The sequence below is a fragment of the Mytilus galloprovincialis genome, chromosome 5 (assembly GCF_965363235.1).
Source record: "Mytilus galloprovincialis chromosome 5, xbMytGall1.hap1.1, whole genome shotgun sequence".
Taxonomy (NCBI): Eukaryota; Metazoa; Mollusca; class Bivalvia; order Mytilida; family Mytilidae; genus Mytilus; species Mytilus galloprovincialis.
The window spans coordinates 15,726,976-15,744,786 of NC_134842.1; the positions used below are offsets into that span (position 1 = coordinate 15,726,976).

Here is a 17,811-nt window from a genome sequence, read left to right on the forward strand (position 1 = left end):
CTACACACTGTATAACCCCGATACAAAGAAACCGGACGTTGATGCGTTCGAATCGAACACACCGTGTAACACTGAGTTCAGACAGTTAAAATATAATACTTTTATTTTAAAGAAAATCCAATATCTATTCTTCGGATATTTTGCTCCAATATATTCTTTGCCATAATACTCATTAGTTAATAAAAGGTTTTTCAGATATGTGATCTCTTTATATACAAACATTAAAAAACGCACAACGATATCAATGATAAAACGTGCTTGGTATTTTTGAAATATTCAAAAATTAATGTTTCTCGTACCTCATAGCTTTTAAATCATACATTTTTGAAAACTTCATAGTTTAAAATTAACACACTTATTAATATCGTAATTTATGTTGTGTCTAGAAACAGAAAAGTACACGTTTTAACGTGTCTTTATTTTTATGTTGTGTACGCTTCGTTGTCATTAAACCTTTTTATACTGTACGCTTGGTTGACACAATATTGCGTTTGGCAATGAATTTTGCATGTGTGACCAAGGAAAATCTGTCACCGGGGAAACCTGGTGACTTCTCGGGTTGTGTAACAAGAGCCTGACTGAATAGCCTCTTGTTACTGAAACTGTGTGATGCACTTGATCACACAACGAACGATTGCTCTGAATAGCAATGAGAACTCTGAATAATAAAGTTCTGGGGAAAACTAACTACTGAGACTCTGGAACTAGCGATGAATAAACCAATAATTCAGCATGGAACACTAGTACTTTTATTACAGATGGACTGTGTTAAGTGTAAAGTCCTGAGTCCAAATCTCCCATATAAAAATTATACACAAGTATTTATACACAATTGAATTGACAAGTATAGACATATCAATTAAGAACAATTAATTTGAATAATATTGTTCACTGACAAATATAAAACTACTTTTAAATCTTGAAGAATAAATATTAAATGATAATCTGATTATGACAATTAAGAAGTATGCTTAGAAGAGGTCTTTAGACGAATGAAATTTATACAATCTTTTTTGTCGTACACTAACCGGAATTTGTTTCAGTCAATTCATAATTTTACCCAATGACATAAACATAACAATGAAAAGGATCCGGATTGATCTTTTTGTATGAAGAAATAAATATGTGTCTTCCTAATCTTTGATGCCAGATTTTTGAAGATCCCTTTAATTGTTGCACCTTGTTTACTCTTTCTTAATCCCCAAAATCACAGGGCCATTGCGAAGTTAATCATTTTTCATTGAGAAAGGGTTTAGTAAATTTGTATATGGTTTATGACTGTACAGCATATAATTTTATCTGTATTATGTCGTCAAAAATTTTCCATGCTAAATTAATAAGACAACAACACAAACTAACCCGTAGACTAGACTTGAACTGTTATGCCTAAAAAATGAATATTTTACAATGTATGCAATGATCAGAAATAAAATACCAAGTGAATTGTCTTTTAAAACGACAGTATATAGTCACCGTGCTGGAATATCTTAGAAATCTATGACCTAATGAAAATACACGTTATCATGCATGTATCACAAATATTTATGTTGGTTTATATATTCACTAGAGCACAAATGGACGTGTTTTATTGATATTGTTATCAAATAGTGCGTGTCTTTGTATGTTGGTGTTTGTTTATTCAGAGATTCAGTTGTGCCGTTGTTTTCCTCTTCTAGTCGATGTATTTCCCACAAGTTTTATTTTGTAACCAGGATTTGTGTTCTCTCAATCGATTTATAACTTTTGAACATCGGTATACCATTGTTGCCTTTATTTATTTGAAAAGCAATCCATAGATTATTCTTATTAACAAATGATTAAGACTAAATACAAGAACATGTAACATGGAAAAAGTGTAAAAAACACAAATACCACTTGCCAAGAAAACTTTAACTGATTCACCTGTCTATGATGCGTGAAAAAGTCAAACACATGAAATAAAAATGCAAACTGACTTTCAAAAAAGCTGTCTCAGTATATAACTATGCAAGGTCATAGCTGTTGAGTTTGAAACAAGATGACAAGTATCAGTTGCATGATGCGAAAACTATTGTGAGTGATATGAAAATAATTAAACAGACTGAAATCTAATTTTGAAAATACATTGAGTGTTTGTTTGTAATAGGGTTTTTGGGGAGGGGGTCTTAAAGGTGCACTAGCTACGAGATACATAACCAATATAAAATATGATGTCTTGTGTCCAAACATTAATAAAAGTGACATATGGGAATGATAATTAGCTTTTAACAGTCAGTATGGTCTACTTTTGTAATGTCAACATAAGTTAAAAAACATTGATGATGAATTGTTCACTTGCAAGTGAATAATTCGACTTCAACGAGATAAATAATGCATTAATTTTGTACGTGTTTGATTATTCGAAGGAACAGAATGTCAACATTGAAAGTGAAACAAAAGTAAATAATTTGATCGACTGATTCCATCCTCAAATCAAATCATTATTATGCAGAAAAAACTGATGATTAACATATATTTTAAATCTATAAATGAAATTAAATAGACCTAGAGGAATCCAGTTCCACGAGTTCTGCTATTTTTTATATCTATATTTATGTTTTTATATCGCTTATATGGGCATCGGTGGTATTCTGGAGGTCAACTCGACAGTTAATTAGATGGCGTCTAGACTACATGCACACGAAACGGAGCTATATATTATCATGCCCATGCCCTATAAACTGTTTTTTTTTATACATTTCATAATTTGGATAAATATTTAACATTGTTTTAAGACAAATATGACATTTTGAGTCAAATCGGTGACATGATTTGACAGCTAGTGCCCATTTAATATGATATAGTTCTTTTGCGTCACTTCATGTCGTTGTGTAATGATTTTTTTATTCAGGCAAACATTTGCTGGAATTTAAGTTATGAACAATATGAAAAACAAAAGGACATGCAGGACTTATTTAACTTTATTTTATTTGCAGACTTTACAATCAATAAATGATAACGTAAGAGTTCAATGATTTGGTTTATGCTAAAACAAATATTGACCAATATTAAGTTGAACAAATAGATAATGATATAAATTGAAATACTGAATATTCAAAATATATAGGGTTGTAAGTTTATTTCATTGATAATAAAAGAGATACGTGACCCGTGGATGTTTTGTTTTATCAATTGACCAAATAAAACCAACTTAGATCACCTGAACTAAATGCTTATTTTTAACGACAGATTATACAACAATTATCTTGTAAGCATGTCCTTTAAAAATGTTTTTAATAAAAATGACCTGTATCACACAATACATCTTGATTAAGACTTTGGTATCAAGACCTTTGTTGATTTATTTGTATAAATATCATAAGAAATAGGGGCATATTTTTACTCATACATTTAGTATCTCAACGTTTTTATAAAGATATAAGTCATAATTCTTCCCCCCTCCCCCCCCCCCCGGTATATTGCATGCATCAATAATAAGTCTGATATTTGTCAATATGAGATCCTCCAGTTGTAATTAACAGAGCTGGGACTGCAAAATAAGTATTTTGAACATGGTTTATACGTTTATCCCTTCAACAATCGTATTCTTAATAAGGAATCGTTCAAATTGTTTCATGTTAGTCATTCCGCGGCCTTACATCATTTTACATAACTGACAATATTTTTTTAATCATTGTTGAATGATGAACGGTGACCCAGGCCATGGGTTGTACCAGGACAATTTGTATTTATTGAATATTTGTCTCATTTTGTCTTCACTTTACTCTCGTCGGTCGTCCGTCTGTTGTGCAACTGTTAAATACAAGTGTGTCTGTTTCATCTATAGGATATAATACAAATAAGAAAATTTGGTATGCTTGCAAATGAGAAAACTCTCCACCAGACACCAAATGACGTAAATTATATTGAGAGGCAATAGGTCAATGCGCAAAACATTTACACACTTTGAAGGACTCAGAAGGAACAAATATAAAAACAATTCAAACGAGAAAATTAGCAGTCTGATTTATGCATAAAACATTAAGCAAAGACAATTTTGATAAACATCTGAAGGCAAAACTAACGTGTTTTTTTTTTTTATCTGAGTATATACATTATTATTTACTATCCATACAAATAATTATTTGCAGTTTAAAACTCGTGCCCGTGGCGTATCCCATAATTAGTTAATATCTGTGAGTTTTATGGCCGTTTAAACAACAGTGAATAACATTTCAAAGTATGTGGATGGTTTTTGTAGATTTGATATACGTGCACATTAGTTGATATTACGAACATCAAAGATAGAAAGTGGGAAATCACCTCCAAATTTCACCTTTCAAATCTTGACCTTGACCTAATACTACATGTAGACCGTTACTGACGTCAACACAATTTTCTATGGATTTTTGTTGATTTGTTATCATTTAACATGTGTTGTCTTGAATAGTTACAATTTGCAAATACATCTGCTCTAATTATAAAAAAAATAACACAGATATAACCTACCCGATATTTCGTCTAAAAGTTTGTCTGAAAAGACTTTTCAATCGTTTTAAATAAATTAGGTACTATTATTCTATAGATATTTTTTGACAGGTGTTTATCTAACTATAACAGTTAAGAGGGAGATAGTCAAATTTCCAGCACGATCTGCTTGTGAAATCTGATTTCAAGACTAACATTTTTAGCAAATACCCCTTTCCCTAATTATATCAGTATGATAGTGAGATGTTAAAGTTCCATACGTGAAGCTGTGGATACTTTTCTTTTATGTATAGAAGGTGGCAGTTGGGCTCTCATCTGCCAGTTTCGTTTTCCTTAGAATACAGATAAAGCAAGGAGTATAGCAAATGTGTTCTAAAGTATATATGTATATAAAAAAAAATTGTTACACCTCAAAACTATAAACCATATTCAGAAACACTTATAAAATCAGATTACCTAATGCACACTTTATATGAATTGTAAGATCAAACGACTATTATTATATCTTCTTATCTAGATCAAACACAACGACAACGTGTCTCTTGTGAATAATAAGACAAATACATATTGATGCTGACCGTATCACCTATTTAGTGACAGAATCACACCACAGCATTTCCCGTTAATAATATTGTGTTTGCATTGAACCAATTGAGAGACGAGAACATATGTTTTATTAAATAAGGTGGAAGCTAAAAGAGGGACGAAAGATACCAAAGGGACAGTCAAACTCATAAATCTAAAACAAACTGACAACGCCATGGCTAAAAATGAAAAAGACAAACAGAAAAACAATAGTAGACATGACACAACATAGAAAACTAAAAAATAGACAACACAAACCCCACCAAAAACTAGAGGTGATCTCAGGTGCTCCGGAAGAGTAAGCAGATCCTGCTCCACATGTGGCAGCCGTCGTGTTGCTTATGTGATTACAAATCCGGTAAATAGGCTAACTCGGTAGTTCACATTCATGAAAGGGAAGGGGATTGTAGTGACGACGTAAGGAACATATCCGATATCATTTGTGAAACGGTTATTCCATAACGGTCAACCAACTCGTGATGGCGTCCGTAAAATTTACGAAGGGATGGTTTCAACTTCACCATTTGGAACTCTTGGTTTAATAGCTTCCTTGTGAGCAGTAACCCTCTATCAAGAAAATTATGATAGGAAATGCAAGCACGGGAATATCGTATCAATTGGGAGATATATACCCCGTATGAAGGTGCTGCTGGAATGTTGCTACTTAGAAATGGAAAGTTCACAATTGTAAAGCTGAAATCATCCCTTTTGTCGTAAAGTTTTGTTTTCAACCGACCCTCATTGTCAATTTCTAGATGTAAGTCAAGATACGAAGCCGACTTAACTGTATCTGTTGTATCCTTTATCTCCAATTCGATGGGATAGATGCGTTCCACATAGTCACCAAATTTTGAATTGTTTAGTGAAAGAACGTCATCTATATAGCGGAAAGTAGAATTAAAGGATATTGCTAATTTGTTATTTTTCTTCCTAAGAAGTTCCTGCATGAAGTCAGCCTCATAATAATAAAGAAACAAGTCGGCAAGTAGAGAGACACAGTTTGTTCCCATTGGGATGCCGACAGTCTGTTGAAAAACACGTCCTCCCAACGTTACAAATATGTTGTCAATCAAGAAATCAAGCATCTTGATAAAATCGGTTTCAGAGAATATTTTGTTTGAATCAGAATGATTCTTAACAAAGTATGATTGATCCCTCCCTAAGACAAGATACTTGTATCTACGTTGGCCATTCTTTTTTATGAAGCAAAGTAATACCAACTCTTTCAATTTGTCTTTTAGTTTGGAATGTGGAATACTTGTGTAAAGAGTAGAAAAGTCAAATGTTTTAATACTGTTACAAGATGAAAGAGAGTTAGAGTGTGTGTACTCTAAAAGATCTTTGGAATTTTTAAGTATCCACATCTGATTCACGTCACCTCTAGAATCGGCAGTTTCACAATAACTTTGAAGCCCGTCTTTGATTGCTGATAAAATAGATGTTAATAATTTAGAAACTTTGCTATTTTGCTAATTTAATAAACCCAACCATAAGTACAATTCAGAAGGTCACATTCGGGGAGAGGGGGCTGGATTTGTGTACGACACTAGGAAAAGGAGACTATTCTAATTTAGTTCTATTATGTCATAATAGTCACCAAACTCGGGGGAAAATACAGATTGGTACATCGTCATTTGGAACATGACCGTTGTCATCTGTGAAAATGTCGATAAGCCTATTGTCTCGTTCAAACAGGATCATCAACGTCACGTATCATGGGAAAATGAAATGCAATGACAGGAACAGGAGGCAGTTGAGTGATAAGAACTTATCACTGCAAGTCTATACCTAAAACAACAACAAATAACAATTGTCTTTTGCAGCTTACGCTTTATGTGATGTGTTTATGGACTGTCGTTTTTTCTTCTTTTTTTTCTGTTATTGGACTCATTATCGTGGTCGTTTAAATAAATGTAAACAACACAGTAATCACAGATCGCAGGATGCATGTTGTATGCTTCTGCAGATACAAAATATCTTAAACCCACTATTCTAATTACAACTGACGGAGCTTACCTTAGATAACTATGGTTGCTATTCCCTCTAAGTAAGTCCCTCTATATAATGTAGTACCTAACATTTCTATCGTTTTTTACATTTAGTTTGGTTATGTTTGGGTCTGAATGTTCCTGACGAAGGACAATCCAGAAAAGGGCCCCAAACGCATGACATTTATCAAGTATTTATTTTTGTTTGATTAGAACTTGGTCGATTACATTACTAGTTGAAGATATCATCACTTTAAGAGTCACAGCTCTTGTACTGAATGATTTATATCTTATTTTCAATCTCTAAAAATCCCATTGACTGATCAATAAATTAAAGAGAAACTAAGATTTTCAATCATCAGTCAAATGGAGGCAACAGATAGCAAAAGGATATTTAAACTCATCAACAAACTGACCACACCATAGCTAAAACAAATAAAGACCAACATACCTAAAAAATAATATACTACACACTAAATAGAAAAACGTAAGACTGAGCACCACGAACCCGACCAAAAACTTCGGGGGATCTAAGGTGCTCCGGTAGAATAAACAGAACAGTTTCTACATGTGACATTCTTCGTAATTCTTACGATAGTAAAATCCCGACCATAAGTACAATTCAGAAGGTCAAATTCGGGTAGAGGGGGCTGGATTTTTGTGCGACACTAGGAAAAGGAGTCTATTCTAATTTAGTTCTATTATGTCATATTTCACCTTAAGTTCATACTCATGTATACTCCCTGGTTTCCAAATGTTTGAAAAGCAGAAAAGCAAATTACAGTTTAAGACTTTATTTCCGTTCAGTTTAACTTCATTAGACAACGAAATAAGTATCTAGTACAAACGACAAAATATCTGGAATTGGTTTATTTACGTATGAAATGGTAACTCGGTCAATATAAATCAGTTTAAAGCAAATTAAACAACAGGTTTTTTAAAGCATTTATTTAAAACAGGTTAACAAAAACATTGAGCAATAACAAAATCATACACATTGAAAATTATATGTTCGTCTTATCAAACTGATGTGCACAAAAGATTGTAAATGACGCCCAAGCATTGGCCAAACGCTTTCATTTTTATTGATTGCATGCATTTGGACAATAACACTACATAAACACATATACAATAAATAATAGTCGCACATGATTTATAGCATAATCATTCGAACATCTTACGTTATATTCCCAAACATTTACACTTATAACACGTTTAGCTGCACATTGAAATATAAAATGATACTTGCTAGTAGGAAATATTTACAGATGATATCAAGCAAGGAAATGGTATGTCAAAATAGCGTAGTAAAGCAGTGAATATATTATTAACAAAAGTGCTAAACTTACTTTGAATCGGAGTATTCATCCGAAAGTATGATCATGTAACTATTTAGAAAATGTTTTTATTTGTTTGATATACCAATGGAATGCTGTTCCTTATATATTACCTAGCTCTGCCTCTAGTTCCTGATAAAGACTATGTTAGCTGTAAAATTCGGTAAATTAATACTAAAATCTTTTGCACAAAAAAGATTGAACTTATGTGAAATTCTACAAATGAGTTGTGATGCTAACTCTGTTTTAGCGTGTTATGGAATGTATCCGAAATGATGCTCAATAAACAGTATACATTATATGATACTGCTGCAAACATGGCCAACGCAAATCAATATTGATAGAAATTAATGTATTTCCTTTCATAAAAATTGCTTTGTTTTAATTCAATCCCATGCATAATAACTGTATTTGTCTTTAACCTACATTTTTTACCTTTAATAGAGAAATAAAGGCACTTGACAATTTGTTTTTCTTTGGTCTGCATAAAAAATTTAAAATACAAAAAAAAGTCAATTAAATTAGCTAAATGATATATACAAAAATGATATTTGATTATACTTACTAGCCGAAATTTAATTTAGCGATACAACTGTATTTATTTGCTTAATGTTTTGTTGTAACAAATAAACTAATCTCCTGTTCTATTTTGTCAATGCTATACACTGGTTGGCTGGAGTTATCGATCGTAAATATCATAATTGAATAAGTCAGTGTTACTGTGACGTTATAAAGCAAGCATTGTGTAATCGGAAATGTACGGATAAACGTCCCGATACCAACAATATATTGACATTTGGTGTAGTGATTTTTCAGTTTCATGATTATTATCGTCTGCAATTATTGATTGATCTTGATTGGTTATTGCACTTTGTTTCGTCTTTTCATTGGTCAAACATTATCTGCCAAATGGTACATCGTGTCATTTCCTGAGGACGAGAAAAATGAATGAATTCAAATTATTTAAGTAATTACTTTTATCAAACTGCAAAAATTGTAAACATTTTAGTGTTTTAACTTTCAAGTAATTATTCAAGAAAATATTCAACTAATACAATGACCAGAACGATAGATTCAGTAATTGAATTTACATCTCAACTTTTAATCGTTTTTATCATATATTCGAATGACGCCGATATCATTTCACTTCACGATTAAAACAAGTACTCATTTGGACTCTTGGCATGGAGTAAATACATACAATGCAAATTTTACTGTCCAGTTTATACAAATCAAAATAGCGCTATCCAGAAAAAAACAGCTTTTGTTTTTACCAAAAAGAGCTGTAAACGATGCAGCATGCATACAATCTACACACACTTAAGACATTCGACGGCAAAGTGTTAGATATCATTTTATTATTTTGTTTTCTTATTTGAGTCTTTTTTTTTTTTTGATATTTTGATATTGTTTATGAATGTATTAACCTAAAGTCGTTGATGAATTTTATGCATTTAATTCATTGACAATCTTATATTGCTTCTGTTTTGATATTAATAATTTAGACAGAAAACTCTGTAATTCATATAAGAATCAATATATAGTAAAGACATTTAAATCAAAATTCACGGAACAATTATGATGTGGCAATTTTGCTTTTCATGAGAATTTCGAGAGACAAGACACGTGTTATATTTTTCATTGTGAGGTAAGATTCGAACGATATCGAAATATAAAAAGTACTTTAAAACTTACTTTTAACCAAATATATGCAAATCAACAAAATCATAACAAACACACAACACCCGATGGCTGGTAAAACCATTGTCCGCATGCTCAATTTGTTTTCTAAAAATTAGAAACAAAAATAGAATAAACATAAAAAAAGAGTTTTATTTCAATATAGAACAAACGAAATAAGACTTTTTCATACACGCGTTAGGGGTCTCGTTTGCCAAGTGGTCTATGTAGTTCTACTACAGTAATCACTGGCTAACAATGAGGTTGTGAGTTCGAACCCCCCTTTTGCAGGTGCACTCGACACCTATCTTAAATTTAGATACATTAACACAAATTTTGAGTATGATATCTTTCCTCACTGTTGTATGTGAATTCACACCATCCTTCAAAAAAAAGAATAGTATACATGTAGAAATGATCAAGTCCTGTTTTACAAAGCAGATTACTTTTTGCTGAAGTTAGTGTTTGGACGATACTTGCTACACCTCAGTTTCACACTGAATCTTTACAAAATATGAACCATCACGATCCTATTCAAGACATAATAGAAGGAAAACATCGAATTAGAAAACTGTAGAAATTAAATTAAGCTTACCTTGACATGTATCTATGTATTCGTCAAAAATTGTGACATTACTATACACAAGGTTGCAAAGTATTTGCAGTCTACCTTCACAACCGACACTGTCTACAGGAAAATCATAAACCACCTTAACATCGTTGTAATACGTGTACCATTTCATAACAGTAACAGTTGCATTATTGATAAACCGACCCTGCAAAAAAAGAGGAGGTCTCTTCAATTTTTTCCTGTGCATACAGTGTATCTAACGTATCAGAACTATTTAAATACACATTATTATTGTTAATAAGATGTATCTCCAAATAAGGCAATGCAAGTGATTGTGATATATATCTTTTACTTGTGAAATCAGTTTTTTGGAATGCATTTGAAATGAAATAAAAACATAAAGTAGTTATGCCTTCTCACCTTAAGCAATGCTGAGCAGTTTGGAACAGGGTTCACCTTGTGAAGCATTATTTCTATTGCCATGTTGTCGTTGTTGATATTGTTTTTATCTTTTATTGTTTTAGTAATAGATTGTAACGCTGCAACAGAAATAAAAAGTAGTAAATATAAATGGTATTTCTTTAAATTCAATACATGAAAACAAGTATTTCATATGGGGTAATCAACATATTTAACCAACGATCGAGAAATGCCCATTTTCTTGATAGATGTGTCTAGAATTAATACCATAGGACTCATTATTATCGCGCTTAATCTTTGTCTCTTGTGTATGACGTTGTCAAATGATTAAAATGAATTATACTTAAGGTAGATCATAGGTATATATATTTTTTGAGATAGAATTGTCTAATACTTTGCCAAAATGACGTTTTTACAATGCATTTTTCAAATATATGATAAAAAGTATGGGTCACCGTGCTATTGTCCAAGCTATGAGTCGTTGAAAATTGTATAAATTTGGTTTGTTTCTTCAGAAGAAAAAACACATTTGTGTGCATAAAAAAAATTCTATGAAGTAGAAATTTGAAATAGATTGTGAGAATATAGGTTTTATAAGCATGTTAATATGTTATTTATACTAAGAAAATATAAATAAAAATGGTGTCACCGAACTTATGTCCGTGCTACGATAAAAAAACAAAAAAAATCCTATCAGTCCAGTATATATTTACTAAAAAAAATGATCTATCTTTAAATGGTCTATTTGAAGAAAAAAAACACATTCTAAAAACATAAAATTTGAAATTTGTTTACATATTTTGAGTTATACAAGAAATCACTAAGCTTTCTGTTTAGCGTTACACAGTCTAACCAATAAATTGCAAGTCTGTCTTCAAATAACTAGACCGATTTTGTCGAATTGTCGATTCAAGATGGCGGTATACCACGAATCTTTCTAACGATATTTGATATATTCTTTAGAGTTTGTTAGCTATACTGTTAAACTTAAGTTTTTGACTTCCTGCTTAGGGAACGACCATTTGATATTCTGGGGAAGGGGAGGGGGCATGAGGATATTGAAAATAAATAACTCACAAAAATAAATGGTTTGTTCTGTGGTAGTTTGAAAATAAATTACCTGACTTGCTATGTATTGAAAATAAATACCTCAGCAGGTCTAATCTAAAGTATGAGATGGCACCAGATTCTTCATAAATTCATCTTTTTCCCCAAAAAAAATCGGGAAACACTTCCCGAATTTTTTAAAAACAAAAGTTTAAATATTATTTAAATATACTTGAAATGTCTGAAAATTGGTTTCATTAAACTTGAGGAATATTGTTTCAGGAAACCTTACCTCACTTTTATTTTACCTGGGCCGTACCTACATGTAGGAAATTTCAAAACCAAACGCTTGTCTCCATATCAAATTGTGTTCACGGCTTGCAAGAAGAAAGTTCTGTTTTCCCCCAGACTTATAGCCCTGATTTTTCCGGATCAATGTTTCTTATTTATTTGTCTTTTTCATCGATTGCCCTTCTGTATTCTGTTAGTGTTGCATAGTAATTTTGTTATGAACTTGATCATGGGTTTAAAAAAAAAAAAATCTGTCCTCTTAGTTTACAAAAAAAAATAACCGATCAAACACAAATCCTCCTGCCCCCCCCCCACCCCCACCCCCAGAATATCAAATGGTCGTCCCCTTACATGTATTTTACGTAAAAAAACCTCGAACTGATATACATTTTTATTACTTAACAAGTACTTACACATAACTTGTTTTGGTTCAATAGAAAGATTTCCATGGAAATCATTGAATCCACAGGAACACGTGTATGAGTGGTTTAAATCTGATTCACTAAAATTGTGTATCAATAATCCAAAATTTAGACTGGTACTTTGTGTAACCATTTCATACTTAGATGAGTTTCGACAATCACCGTCCATACACAGTAATTGGTATTGTGGACCCCCTGTCCAACCTCTTGGGTCTGGTTCTTGTTTGGAAGTATTACATTCCACTTCATCAAGAAGGCACATCAGATAAACATCTTTTCCAAATGTTACTCTAGTGTTAGTCAGTTTCCATGTACCTAAAAGCAATTTTTAATTACAACTGTTTAAAAGTATATACATGTATGCATTAGAATAATAAACTGACTATATTCGGAAAACGACTTTTCTCAAATATGTTACACTTTATTGTTAACTTATATTTTAGAAACAATAGAAGAGTGACATTTAAAAAGGCGGATTCAAAGAAAATTTTATAGAAAATAAATGATTTGAAATGATGTTATCAAAACCTGTATTGGTGTCGTAGTGGTAAAAGGAAATGCATTATGAAACAATACGTACACTTCAAAATATGAGTCTATAGTTTGGCATGGCTAAGACATTTCATGCCGTTTACCTATATGTGGAAGTAGTTCTTCCTGTTATAATTCTTTATATTGGCGTCGACTTTATATGAAACAATCACAAGATCATTTCATTATGCTAACGTATGTACTCAACTTATTGAAATAATGAACTTGGTTTGATTTGTGTGTCTCTTCCAGGTGACGCTTGTGTTGTTAAGGAACCGTATTTAAACAAAACCACTCAGCATCGTGGAATATCGTCGTTTTTTATATGTGTAAATATTAATGAAACACTTACCAGACGTAGATGCTTTACCAGCAACTAATACAATCATAACAACGTGAACCAACATTCTATTCATATGGTCGTTAAAACAATCTAGAAAAAAAGTAGAATTTGTTGAATATAGATGCGTGATATGTTCAACAATCTGTTTTTGACAAAATGATTTTTTTTATTGTTTAAGTATTTAAATAAGATCATAACAGTACGATTGATATTCGATCGCTCTATCAAAATTAACTATACATGAACACACACCCTTATATCTATTACATAAATTCAATTCATAATGTTGCAAATCAAACCACAAACAAAAGAAAACACTATCTTGTCACTTTCATGAAAAGAGCTAACTTACCTAACAATAAAATATCTTTTTGAAGTTTGTTGTCTATGATTTTACATGTGTTTTAGAACAAAACAAAACAACAACACTTATCTAGATAACCTCTAATATTTTCCAGATAACGATCTTATTCATTATTTTTATTTTGGGTTCACCCACAATTTGATACATTTATTCAATTGATTATGTTGGAAATCAAACCACAAACAAAAGAAAGCACTATCCTGTCACCGTCTTACAACTTGATTTGTCAGTAAACCCTATCAATAGTATTAAAATCAAGCCTTCAATCATACTTTAATTCTTTAATTTCGATTAGTAAATTTAAAGGGGTACCAACGCTATAAATATATACCTTTGTACTTTTTTTTAAAGTGTTTCAATACTAGTGGTTTGGTCATAAATTAACCCGTCAAAACATTTAAACTATAATATAACCACAACTTTCACCAGGCGCTATTAAAACCATTTGCTTTTGGTTAAAAATCAAAAGTATTTCATGCACTAGTTCAAGCTTACGGTTTGTTAACATATTCAATCATATACTACGGTTCAGTACATGTATAAACCGCCAACAGTACGACGTGTTAAATAGTATGAGCTTACCAATCGTCATCATTAAAAGAAAATTAATACAAACCAAGATGATTTGGTACAATTGTAAATGATATATGAAGTTTTAATGTTTAATGTTTTTGTCTCGTTGCTCTTGTTATTCACGTTAACAATGTAATTTAAAGATTTAATTACTGGCTATTTGACTAAAATTATAATAATAAACAAAAAACAAGAGGAAACGTTAACGTAGAAAATATATAAAAAAGAAAACAAACACTCTTTCATTGTTTTGTTTTTCTTCTCAGGAAATCGTCGTTTTAATCGATGAGTAAACATGCCTATTTTATGGAGATGTCGACATATTACATGCGGATATTATGAACGTTTTTGAGGTACATTGTACATATATAAAACTGTGTGCCCCTTAGAACGATAGTTTTATTTAGTAGAACTGCCTAAGTTTGCATCAAAAATCCTCAATTGCAGTTATCTTTAGACTTACCTTCGTTAATATATGTTCTGCATACGAATTAACGTTTAATAAAACTACCAATTATTATCGAAGAGAAGGTTATAATGATGTTTGTCTCCATGCATCTTTAATAATCTATGTTAACTAAATGAGGATGCGACATGGACGTAAATATTAAATATCATAATTTTCTATTTTTATACAATGACGTAAGCTCGTACAGGGACTTCACCATTTTTTTCATGTCTACCTAAAAACAGGTATGATAATTGGAAAGAGAGAACTTTAAAGATTCAATTTAAATATAGCACCTGTTTTACTCCTTACGATACTGCTATAACGCATTAACATTGCAAATTCGATACTATAATGTGCACCTTTTTTAGGCTTAAAAGACAATCGTTTGAAAATAACATGACAAAAATATGATTGCCTTTGTAATGTCATAAAGAATCATAACAAGTGTTGAAATATTTATCCGTCTATCATAATTACAGAAAAAAAACCACATACGTTTAAAATTTAAAAAAAAAACAAAAAACAATCTCATTCATATTTGACCTAAATTATTGGCGCACCTGTTATTTGTTTTACATGTAGCCCTGTAACCTTGATCTTATTTATAAAAAAAAAGAAACCACAAAAACAAATAACTGTCCCGTCTGTGACTTAAAACGATTTTAAAGATTGACAATATATCTTTTACCGTGAATTATACACCTATTTTAAAGTTATATCAATTCATTTAAATGGGTATGATAGCGTTAAATTTCTACTTACATATATACTGATAGCTTTTTTATAGATATAGATTGCGGTTTGGTTAACCGATGTCTCATTTGATATTTAATTAATTCTTACCAAATATGACATTAAACAGATACTCAAGCCACAACTAACTGATAACATCACAAATAAGACAGTGATTTATGTTTAAATAAAGTGTTGAATTTTTGCAAATTGTTCCGGTATTAAGTTTTGTGTGAATTAATGTTATCTCCTGCTTTCCTATATAAAAAGGCCCATTCGCCTATATTAATTTCATTTTTTGATGCTTTTAATATGTCATCTAATCGTCGTGTTGATCATATTGAAATCTAATATAAATTGTATTTTCCAAAGAACATATACAGTTCTATGTTACTGATTATTCATTTCATCTCGTTATGGCACATTACTATTTTATTTTAGGTTTATATCTTGGTAAATAGACAATTCAGGCAACCCTCTCTTTTTATAGCATAAGGTTGGGTAGGAAATTTATCACTTTGATGAAAGTATCAATAACATACATTAAGTGCTACTGGCATTCTGTACAAATTATATTATGGTTCCAAATGTAATCCTTTTTATTGTGAGTGTTTAACATCACCTTTAATAACCTCTTAAATTTCATGGCGGTAAGGCTTAATTTATGTAGAAAACAGGATTATACAACCGAACTTTGTCAAATCACTTGCAAATAAACAATCGTTAGAATATCAATGCAATTGTAATGCGTGATTTCAGCGTTTTAAATTCATCAGCAAACTATATTTGTAGAAGTCATCTTTATAACGTTTTAAGTGTAAGCAATACTAATAGATCAAGAACTATTTAAATACTATCAAAATTTCGACGCCTTCCTAAAAAAATAATATAGAAAAAACAGAAATGAATACGGTAGAGAGAAAAAACTATATATGAGAATTCAATCCACACTAACAACTGTATTTATCTTGAGTGTGATTTTTGTTTTTTAACAATGATTATCTTATACATACTAATAAATACATTACCACAGCACATATACTGGTGTGAAAGCACCTTCCGTTTAATCTAGTGATATTCTATAAATGAAGATGTACAATGTTATATTTACAAAATATGACACTTTTTTCTTTAATTTTGACTATGACTAATTTGAAAATTCACAATTTCTTTGAATAAAGGCTCATGCATATAATACACCGACATATTCGTTATCAGACGGTGACATCTTTTCATGTCGAAGTTCATATAGCTATCAGTTTTAAACATGCATCACTGCATTTATTTTTTAAATATTTTAAGGTCATACGTATTACAGAATAGAATGCAACATTTCTCACGGAAGATGAGCAAGTGATAGTTAATAAATAATGTAGACAAGTGTTCCGCAACAAGTAACGTAACTAGATAAAAAATATACTTAATTTGATCATTTTTTTTGTCAGACACAAAATCAAAGTCAAAATACTTTGTTATGTGTTTATGATTTCACTACTAATTTATAAATGCAATCAACTGGTGGTTTATTTTAGATAATCTATTCATTGTTTTGCATGCAACCTCTGATTCGAAAACTTATTTGTCTACTTATTTACATATAATTTGTTTTTCCTTGAAAAATGTTATCAGCTTGGGTTATATGTTTTAAAACATGATAAAAAAAACAATGCTCTGCAGGGTGATGACTTTAAGAATACATTGCCATTTATCTATCTTTTGCGTAACGATCATATCAAGAAAAATTAAATTCGCTTGCATTTCGGTGGCATCTTGTATTTTTATAAGTTATGTTTTTTTTTTATCTAAATGCGGGTGACAGAAATATGAAATATCCATACTAGTGTTTGCCTGATTGATATACTTTCTAAAATATATTTCCCTATAAGCAAATGTCTGATTCCGTGCCTGAATTAGGCTTTACATTTTGTCCTTTTAAGCTTGTATCTTTCAATTTGTTTCTAGGATTTTCAAATAGTTTGCCTCGGGCATCAATAGAGAGACATTTATTATCGTAATGCCCATCTGAAGTA

At 31.1% G+C, this 17,811-nt stretch overlaps 1 protein-coding gene and 1 long non-coding RNA gene across 2 annotated transcripts in view; both read right to left on the reverse strand.

The window, feature by feature from the left end:
* The window catches only part of LOC143075249 (uncharacterized), an 89,840-nt gene extending 74,693 nt beyond the window's left edge, over positions 1 to 15,147 (reverse strand). The window contains exons 1-4 of the mRNA XM_076250611.1: positions 15,062 to 15,147; positions 13,671 to 13,751; positions 12,779 to 13,102; positions 11,028 to 11,146 (exon numbers count right to left, since the gene is read on the reverse strand). Coding sequence (XP_076106726.1) covers positions 11,028 to 11,146; positions 12,779 to 13,102; positions 13,671 to 13,734 — 507 coding nt within the window. The 5' untranslated portion in view covers positions 13,735 to 13,751; positions 15,062 to 15,147. The remainder of the gene's footprint in view (positions 1 to 11,027; positions 11,147 to 12,778; positions 13,103 to 13,670; positions 13,752 to 15,061) is intronic.
* Positions 9,165 to 10,146, reverse strand: LOC143075253 (uncharacterized). Its single transcript, XR_012978270.1, has 2 exons — positions 10,052 to 10,146; positions 9,165 to 9,285 (listed from the first exon to the last, which is right to left on the reverse strand). It is a non-coding gene; the product is annotated as an uncharacterized LOC143075253 (long non-coding RNA).
* Positions 15,148 to 17,811: the final 2,664 nt, after the last annotated feature.